The sequence below is a fragment of the Palaemon carinicauda genome, chromosome 19 (genome assembly GCF_036898095.1).
Source record: "Palaemon carinicauda isolate YSFRI2023 chromosome 19, ASM3689809v2, whole genome shotgun sequence".
Lineage (NCBI taxonomy): Eukaryota > Metazoa > Arthropoda > Malacostraca > Decapoda > Palaemonidae > Palaemon > Palaemon carinicauda.
The window spans coordinates 60532897-60542533 of record NC_090743.1 but is presented as its reverse complement, the minus strand read 5'-3'; the positions used below and the strand labels follow the sequence as shown (position 1 = coordinate 60542533).

At 45.7% G+C, this 9637-nt stretch overlaps 1 protein-coding gene across 1 annotated transcript; it reads left to right on the top strand.

Moving 5' to 3' along the window:
• Positions 1-4823: 4823 nt before the first annotated feature.
• LOC137659014 (circumsporozoite protein-like) lies at positions 4824-7758 on the top strand. The gene is made up of 2 exons (XM_068394114.1): positions 4824-4968; positions 7082-7758. Exons 1-2 carry the CDS (start codon positions 4824-4826, stop codon positions 7756-7758), a joined length of 822 nt encoding a protein of 273 aa, XP_068250215.1.
• The last annotated feature ends 1879 nt before the right edge of the window (positions 7759-9637 follow it).

Below are 9637 nucleotides of genomic sequence, written 5' to 3'. Positions count from 1 at the left end.
CCCATGGAAACTGCAACGTCCTCCTCATGTACATCTGCCTTACTCTCTGGATGGATTTCCAGATTCGGTATCCCTGAGCATATTACTTCTGACAGGGGAACCACTTTCACCTCTCAATTGTGGACGTCATTAGCGAATCTCCTGGGCATCACCCTACATCAGACAACGGCCTACAACCCCGCTGCCAATGGAATGGTTGAACGTTTTCATCGCACCCTCAAAGCAGCTTTGATGTCCCGCTGCAAGGATTGCAACTGGTTTACTCAGCTTCCCTGGGTCCTCCTGGGACTAAGGACCACTCCTACGCCCTCGACGTCTCGGCAGCTGAAATGGTGTATGGCTACCCGTTGGTCGTCCCTGCCGAATATTTTCCTTCTACAACCTCTTCCGACGATCTCCAGCGCATACGTCACGTCGTGGGAAAATTTACTCCATGCCGCCAGACTTACAAACCCCCAGCGAAGCATCACATACCAACGGACTTGCACTCTGCAACGCACGTCTTCCTGCGCAACGACACCAGCAAGCCACCACTAACGCCCCCTTACACGGGCCCTTTCCTTGTGATCCGACGCAGTCCGAAAGCATTCCTCCTAAACATTCGGGGCAAAGAAGACTGGGTCTCCATTGATCGTCTAAAACCTGCTTATCTTCTGCCACATGACCCGCCTACAGTTCGCCTCTCTAGATCAGGGCGCCCTATTTAACATGTACAGTATGTCATTTTTAGGGGGGGAGCCATGTACCAACCGTGTTTCACACAATTGTACATAATTCCTTTTGTATATATTATGCTTGTATCTTCGCTCTTCCCTCGCACTAAAACGAACATGAAAATTCATGTCTGGTTTTTCCTCTGTAATATTGTCTGTCTTGTGAACAACTCAGGAACTCAGGAACATAAATGGTGGTCTACCCTTAAATCTGCACTCTTAGGTGTAGATGCAACAGTTCCTCCTTTACTTAAACCAGATGGCTCAGTCACTCACTGTCCAAAGGAAAAGGCAACCCTTTTGGCTGATGTTTTTGACAGTAAACAGAGTAATGAAAAACTTGAACTTCCTCATTCCTGTTTTCCTGAGGCTAAACTAACTAGTTTAGCTTTTCGATCTCGTGAGATTAAAGCTCTGTTGATAGACCTTGATGCTTATGGAGGTGTAGACCCAAATGGTATTTTTCCTTTGTTTTTTATAAAGACAGCAGATTTCTTAGCTCCAAAGTTATCTGTTATTTTGCGCAAGTTAGCAAGAAGAGGAGCTTTTAGCACTAGTTGGAGAATTGGTAATGTTACTCCTCTATGTAAATGTGTTTGTGGTAGCTCAAGTCCCACTGATTACCGCCCAATTTCCATAACTCCCATATTATCTAAAGTTTTTGAACGTCTTCTGGCAAAACGTCTTCTGGCAAAACGTCTTAATAGGTTTGCTGAAGGTAATCATCTCTTCCCTAGTTTGCAATTTGGTTTTCGTAAAGGCCTTGGAGCATGTGATGCCCTTCTTACAATCTCCAATGCTGTACAGAAATCCCTTGATTGTGGTCGGGAAGTTCGTATGATTGGCCTTGATTTTAGTGCTGCCTTTGACCGTGTTAATCATGAGGCCCTTGTTTTCAAACTGAAACAGTTGGGAGTGGGTGGGTCGTTTCTTAGCATTATTATTGATTTTTTAAGTAATAGATCTCAAAGAGTTGTTGTTGATGGGCACCATAGTGATTATAGGAATGTGATATCCGGTGTTCCACAGGGTAGTGTTCTTGGCCCATTACTTTTCATACTATATACACATGACATGTGGTTTGGCCTAGAAAACAAGCTTGTTGCATATGCAGATGATGCTACTCTCTTTGCATCAATTCCATCCCCTGAATGTAGATCTAGGGTTGGTGAATCCCTTAATAGAGATTTAGCTAGAATTAGTGCATGGTGCAAATTATGGGGTATGAAGTTGAATCCTAACAAAACTCAAAGTATGATTGTAAGTAGGTCAAGGACGGTGGTTCCTCAACATCCGGATCTCAGTATTGATAATGTTTCTTTAAATATGTATGACTCTTTCAAAATTTTAGGTGTGATTCTCGACAGTAAATTTACTTTTGAGAAACATATAAGGTCTGTGTCTTCTTCAATTTCACAAAAAATAGGCTTATTGAGAAAGTCTTTCAAGATTTTCGGTGATCAATCTATTCTGAAGAAGTGTTTTAATTCTTTCATTCTACCTTGTTTTGAGTATTGTTCTCCTGTCTGGTCTTCAGCTGCTGATTCTCATCTTAATTTGTTGGACAGAAACTTACGGTCTATTAAATTTCTTATTCCTGATCTAGATATTAATCTCTGGCACCGTCGTTCAATTAGTTCATTATGTATGTTGCATAAGATTTTTCACAACTCTGACCATCCTTTACATTCAGATCTCCCTGGACAATTCTATCCTGTTCGTAATACTAGGCAGGCAGTTAATTCCAATAGCCAGGCCTTCTCCATCACGAGGCTCAATACTACGCAGTACTCTAGAAGTTTTATTCCAGCTGTGACCAAGTTGTGGAATGATCTTCCTAATCGGGTGGTTGAATCAGTAGAACTTCAAAAGTTCAAAGTTGGAGCAAATGCTTTTTTGTTGACCAGGCGGACATAGTCTTTTTATAGTTTATTTATGACATATTTGTTTTTGATGTTGTTGATAGTTTATTATATGACATGTCTGTTTTGACGTTGTTTCTTATTTTAGAATGATTTATTGTTAATTTGTTCTCTTCATTTATTTATTTCCTTATTTCCTTTCCTCACTGGGCTATTTTTCCCTGTTGGAGCCCCTGGGCTTATAGCATCTTGCTTTTCCAACTAGGGTTGTAGCTTGGATAGTAATAATGATAATAATAATAATGATAATAACTTGTTATGTCCTGTTGCCTTGAGGTTTTGTATATAAGGAGAGTGTTCTACAATAATATAACTCAGTCGTTTCCAACCTGCCTTTGAGTTCACAACCTTACTCGGCGCCGTCACAGATGGTAATTACTCGTGTATGATTTCAGCATAGCAGGAACAAAGGAGTTTGTTAATCAACTCACAGAAAAAGTGCAAAGTGTTTTGACAGTTTCGAAGGTCGAAAAGGATAAATTTAGATTCACTGGTATAGATATACAAAAGACCAGAGACGAAATTGTAATCTCGATGGAAGATTATGCAAATAGTATTGAAGAGATACAAGAAATTCGTAAAGCTAAGCCTGATGATCCATTGACAAAGCAGGAAAATAAAGTTTATAGAAATTATGCAGGAAAGATAAGTTGGTTAGCCGCAAATACTAGACCAGATTTATCAATAACTGCTTTATTAATGTCAATGAAGAATAATGAAGCAAAGATAAGAGATCTTAAGAGGGTAAATCAGGTCGTTAAGAGAATCCAAAGCAAACCAAATAAAGTTGTGTTCTCCAGAGTTGGCAATAAAACGGATCTTGTTATTTTTGGTCTAGGGGATGCTTCTTATAGGACTGATGATAAAAGTATAGGAGGAAATCTTATTTTATTAGGATCAAAGAATATGTATGATGCTGTGCCTATCTTTTGGAAATCAAAAACAATACGAAAGGTTTGTCATTCTGCAAAGGCAGCAGAAACAAGGAATTTGTCTAAATTAGTTGATGATTCGGTATTATTTGCTGCACAGCTTGGGCAATTACTCTTTGGAAAAGCTATTAAAGATTCAGTGAATCTTCCTGTCAGATTGTTTACTGATTCTAAGCCTTTGCTGGAATCGATTGGTAGTACAACGCAGGTGGAGGAGCGATTGCTTCGTAATACAATAACAGATTTGAAAGAAAAGTTGGAAGATAATTCTCTTTAATCTTATAGCTGGCTTGAGACAAAAGAGATGATCGCAGATATTTTGACAAAGGAAGGTAAATATAACCCAGAAGTGTATAATATCTTTATTGAGAACAAATTTTGTCATGCTAGAAATGAGAAGAATCTGGTGTCATATGTCAATGGTGAAATTCGCATGAGAAACTTTATTTGATTTGTTATCAGTTGTTCAAAATTTCATGAGGTTAAAATGTAAATAGTTGATTTGAAACCTGCATGCTCCAAGCCTTTAATGAGTACGCCATATATGAGTCCATGAATTTTATGTTGAAGAAATTCTATTTGTTAATTAAGAATTTTGTTTACTTTTGTTTAGTGTAATCTATATTTGTTCCATTTCATATATGTTTTTTAGTGACTCTCATTTTTTGGGGGGGAGGGGGGGGGGGGAGTCACTGTATGTCACGATTTTGAAAAGTAAATTTTATTATAAAAAAAATTTTTATTCTCAATTCATATATTTATATTTTGCTTTACTTTTTGTAAAATCCAAGCAAACAGAGAAGGGAGGAAACATGATACATATACGTTTCCCACCAAAATGTATTTAAAGATGTAATTGGTACTTTAACATTGTAGCCTTGTTTTATAATTGGATTGTTATCCTAAGTTGTTAACAAAGAGCTCTGCTTACACCTCTGGTGTAAATATTAAGTCGGTTACTAATAAACCGTTGAACAGCTAACATCTCTTGAATACCTGCTTATCACTCATTACCAGCAAAATGGCAATAGTTTCATGAATACAAGTAGAAAAGGGAGTTTTAATTGTGGCGAATTCAACCATGTTTAGTCCAACTGTAGATTTGACCATAAAAGAAAATGTAATGTATGTAAGGGATATGGACATAAGAGTAGACTTTGTACCAATCTTTATGTCACGACCTTGAAATAGAGCTTTTGGAATCACAACATAAAATTGATGTATTATGCGTATGCGAAACATGGTTGTTCTCAAATATGAGTAATGGTTTAGCTATTATATCATCGTATAATTTATACATAGAGGACCACAGCAAAGGTGGTGGGATGTGTTTGTATTTAAGGGACTATTTAATGGTAACCGAGTTTGACAATGGCTTTGAGATGCAAGAGGGTGTTGAATGTAAGTGGTTAACTATTCAGCACCGCTATTTACCCGCTGTTATATTTGGTTGCTTCTACCGCCATCCTTAAATTATATTTTAAGACTCCTAAAAATGTAGTTATTCCAACACGAACACTTACCACGTCCCATATAATTAAGAGTTTACTCTTATCATCTTCTATTCGGCCAGACTTTTTCTACGCCAGCAGGCCACCCCAAACCTCCCTTCTTACCTGCTCAAACCTGACCTCTCTTGTTTACCCAGAATGCCCTAGGACGACACTTCGGTTGACCTTCTTAGGTCACCATTAGCCATTCTTACTCTGGCTGTGTTGAAATACACACATCCTTGTCTCGCTTGTGTTCGTCAGAGTTTTTTCTGTTCTTAGTGCATTTCTTGTTGGATCTCGTGGTCCTCGATTTCCATCATGGAATCTGTGAGAGTGCAATGTCGTTGCCCAGGTGTTTCTGGTAAGCTGTGTGCAGCTTTTTTGTCCCACATGCATGTCGATCCCCACTGGTTGTGTACTTCGTGTTGGGGCCATGTGTGTTTCTGGACCGACACGTGTGTGATGAGAGTGGGATCTGAAGGGATGCCCAATGGACCAAAATGGCCACATAGCAGTCGAAGAAAAACAGATCGCCCTTGTTGTGGGTCTCGTCCTTCTTAGGTGTGCTTGACAGTACCCAGTGTCTCGGGGAGTCCTCTGTCTGCAGAGATGCCCACGGTGGCAAAGGAGGTAGCGGGACCGGTCAGATCCTAACGCTTCTCCATCCATGGCCGGGCTATCCCCCCCCCACTCCCAGCTGTAGCGGGAGTGTTGTGGGCAGATAGGCCTTCCATCTTTATTCCCTCCATCTACGGGTGCAGTCTCTATCCAGTACTTGTAGACACCCGCTCATGGGATGGCGATCCACGGTCCCAGCGCCACTCAGCGGCTCCCAGGAGCCGATCTCTCCTCGTGGGGTCAAGGGACCGGTCCCGCGTGGAAAGGAGCTGGAAGAACAAGAAGGACAGTTCTTCTTTCAAGAGATATCGTCCCTCCAAGTGTTCCGGATCTTCCCCTATCCCCATGAGTTAGTGCTGGTCTCAGTCTGTTACTGAGACTCTTGTCCCTTTTATTCCTGTCACATTATCCCAGATGTTCCAATGCAAGGTCGTGCTGTAGAACATATACTTCATATTTAGTCATGCATGAAGAAGGAATGATTAAGAAGTATTAATGTTTTCGTTTTCCTTGATTGAAGGTTGTAGCAACATCTGCACACCAATGACTTTCATTATTTATGATTAGTGGCGGTCAAGCTGTGACTTTGGATAAAGGATATTCTGATATAATGAATTTACTTTTCATGTGCAGGTGTATAATTGTTAAAGGTTTTGTGTATATATACACAGGTATATACGTTTTAGGTACATAAGTGTGCGTTTTGACAATACTTTTCTCTTTTACGTCGTTTGTCTTCTTACATTAACCTTATATCGGGACATTTCCTTTTTCGTGTGCAGTTATATATATATAGATTACAGTATATGTTTTAGATACAGAAGTGTGTTTAGACAATACTTTTCTCATGTACGGCAAGTTTGTCCTCTTTACAGTGACGTGGGCCTCAACCGCCATTTGTTTTGCCCCAGTTGTGACCTGATATACATCATTGTCAGGTGTTAAGGGCTTTAAAGGTCTCTCAGGAGTGGCAGAAGCAAGGGACAGTGACTTTGCCCTTTCAAGAGGGCAATGCCCTAAAGACTAACGTATATATATATGTCCTCGTTGGCTGCGGATGCTTCGACAGATGGTCCTGTTGGCTCCCCCCAACACACCTATCCTTGACTCACAAGGATGGTGGGGTTGCAGCGCCTTGCGAACTGACGAGTTTGAGTGGGACTCGAGCCCCGGTCTGGCATTCACCAGTCGGGGACATCACCACATCGTTCACCATGACCCTTATCCCCGCTCAGCGGCTGACCCGTATCCCCGCCCAGCGGATGAATCCTATCCCCGCTCAGCAGATGACCCCTATCGCCGCCCAGCGGATGTCCCCTATCCCCGTCCAGCGGATAACCCTTATCCCTGCCCATCGGACGACCCTTATCCCCGCCCAGCGGACGACCCTTAACCCCGCCCAGCGGACGACCCTTATCCCCGCCCAGCGGACGACCCTTATCCCCGCCCAGCGGACGACCCTTATCCCCGCCCAGCGGACGACCCTTATCCCCGCCCAGCGGACGACCCTTATCCCCGCCCAGCGGACGACCCTTATCCCCGCCCAGCGGACGACCCTTATCCCCGCCCAGCGGACGACCCTTATCCCCGCCCAGCGGACGACCCTTATCCCCGCCCAGCGGACGACCCTTATCCCCGCCCAGCGGACGACCCTTATCCCCGCCCAGCGGACGACCCTTATCCCCGCCCAGCGGACGACCCTTATCCCCGCCCAGCGGACGACCCTTATCCCCGCCCAGCGGACGACCCTTATCCCCGCCCAGCGGACGACCCTTATCCCCGCCCAGCGGACGACCCTTATCCCCGCCCAGCGGACGACCCTTATCCCCGCCCAGCGGACGACCCTTATCCCCGCCCAGCGGACGACCCTTATCCCCGCCCAGCGGACGACCCTTATCCCCGCCCAGCGGACGACCCTTATCCCCGCCCAGCGGACGACCCTTATCCCCGCCCAGCGGACAAGCCTTATCCCTGCTCAGCAGATGTCCCTATACCCGCTCAGCGAATGACGTTTAACCCCGCTCAGTGTATGAAGTTTATCCTTAGTCAGCGGATGACCCTTATCTCCGCTCAGCAGTAGCCACGTTAACACTTCCACCATCCCGCCGATGGAGGGCCGAGGGTTCCCGAACCCAGTGATTCATAGGACCTGCCAACCCTCCTCCCCGTTCGGCATGGCGACCTGTTACCCGCCACCCACAAGCGGCTCCTCAGTGTCTCAGTGGAAGGTGGAGCCGCTCTCTGCGCATGGAGGGGTATCGTCATCACCTGCTCAAAGGCGGTTGTATGCCAACCTGGCTCCATGGGACAAAAAAGCCTTCTCGGGCACTGCCAGTACCCCCTTCAGGTCCCCGCTAAGGGATCCGTTCTCAGGTTGAGGACCATGTGAAGGGGCGTCATCCTTCTAGGTCTCGCTCCTACGGTTCTGGGTCTCCGGTGCCCACTCCAGCCCGAAGCTTAGCCAAGGAGAGGAGGAGCGGCACAGAACCCCCTCGGAAAGGAGATTGAACCGTCGGAAGATGCACTAGTAGCTCCATGTGGGATCCACGGGACCCAAACCATTCAACCGACAGTGCGTTTGCCTGTCCAGCCAGAGGCCTCTCAAGCTCCTCCACCGGGGATCGGCCAACTTGGCCGTCAATTCGCCGCTCGGTGCGGCCTGCCGATCCTCTTCCCCCGCCTGCAACCGGCTCCCCAACAAGAGAAGGTTGTGGGTACATTACAAGCCGTAACCTCCAACTGTGAGTGCTTGCTCCAGAGGTGCAGGGCTCTGCTAGCAGATGATCCTCAAAGATGTATATTTCCAGATTCCAGTGCATCTGTCCAGGAGGAAGTTCCTCAGGTTGGTTCAAGTGGGGAGAAGCAGTCTTCCAGTTCCGTACCCTCTGCTTTGGCCTGACTACTGCTCCTCAGGTCTTCACCAAGGTCTTCTCCCTGGTCTCCAAGTTGGCCTACAGGAGAGGGATGAGACCATTGAGGTATCTGGATGACTGGTTACTTTTCTCAGGGTCCAGAAAACAGTTGTCAGAGCAGAGGGATTAGTTAGTGATCTTCTGCTCAGAAGTGGGGTTAGTGTTCAACTGGGAGAAGTCACTACCCTCCCCAACTACGAGGACAGTGTACCTGGGGATGGAGATATGCTTCGTGCAAGCCAGGGCTTCCAACGAAGGAAAGGATCAGGAATCTGGAAAGCATGGTGAATCTCTTCATCAGGGGAAAACCGGCATCGTGAAAGGAGTTGCAGAGGCTGGTAGGCCACTTTTGTGTCCTTGGAGAAGCTCATTCCCAAGGGAAGGTTGATGCTGCGCCCGGACCAGTGGTACCTGAAAGAGGTACAGGTCCTAGCAACGTAGTATCCACCCCCAAAGCTTTTCCCCTCCCAGTCAACCAAGGAGGCACTCCAGTGGTGATTGGAACCAAGGAACAACCGAGCGGGAGTTTCACTCCTGGATCCCCCTCCGGAAGTCCTTCTATTCACGGATGCATCCAGGGAGGGATGAGGAGCCCACCTGCTGGACAAAACAGTCAAAGGTCGGTGGTCCTCGAAGGAGCAGACCCTCCACATAAACGAACTTGAGCTGCTTGCAGAACAGAAAGCTCTCATCATCTTGGGGAGTTGGTTAGTGGGGAGAAGGGTAGCTCTGATGAGTGACAATGCCACCGTCGTTGCCTACATCAAGAAACAGTGAGGGCCTATGCTCCCGCTGGGTCCACAACCTGACGGAAAAAATCCTATCCTGGTTCGAGGACAATGCAATCTCTTTTGACAGCCAGGTACATCCCAGGAAAAAGAAACGTAGTCACGGATGGTCTCAGCAGGAGAGGTTAAGTGTTGTCGGGGGAATGGTCCCTCCACCCGAAGGTGGCAAGGGCAGTGATAGAAAAGTGGGGGTCACCGTGCCTGGACCTCTTCGCAACAAGGCTGAACGCAAAGCTGCCGGTCTTTTGTTACCCAGTAC

Excerpts from the sequence above, each read along its gene's own strand:
- LOC137659014 (XM_068394114.1), top strand. The coding sequence starts at position 4,824 with ATGAGTAATGGTTTAGCTATTATATCATCGTATAATTTATACATAGAG. Across the intron at positions 4,969-7,081 it reads GATGCAAGAGGGTGTTGAAT|CGGACGACCCTTATCCCCGC; the intron begins GTAAGTGGTTAA and ends AACCCCGCCCAG.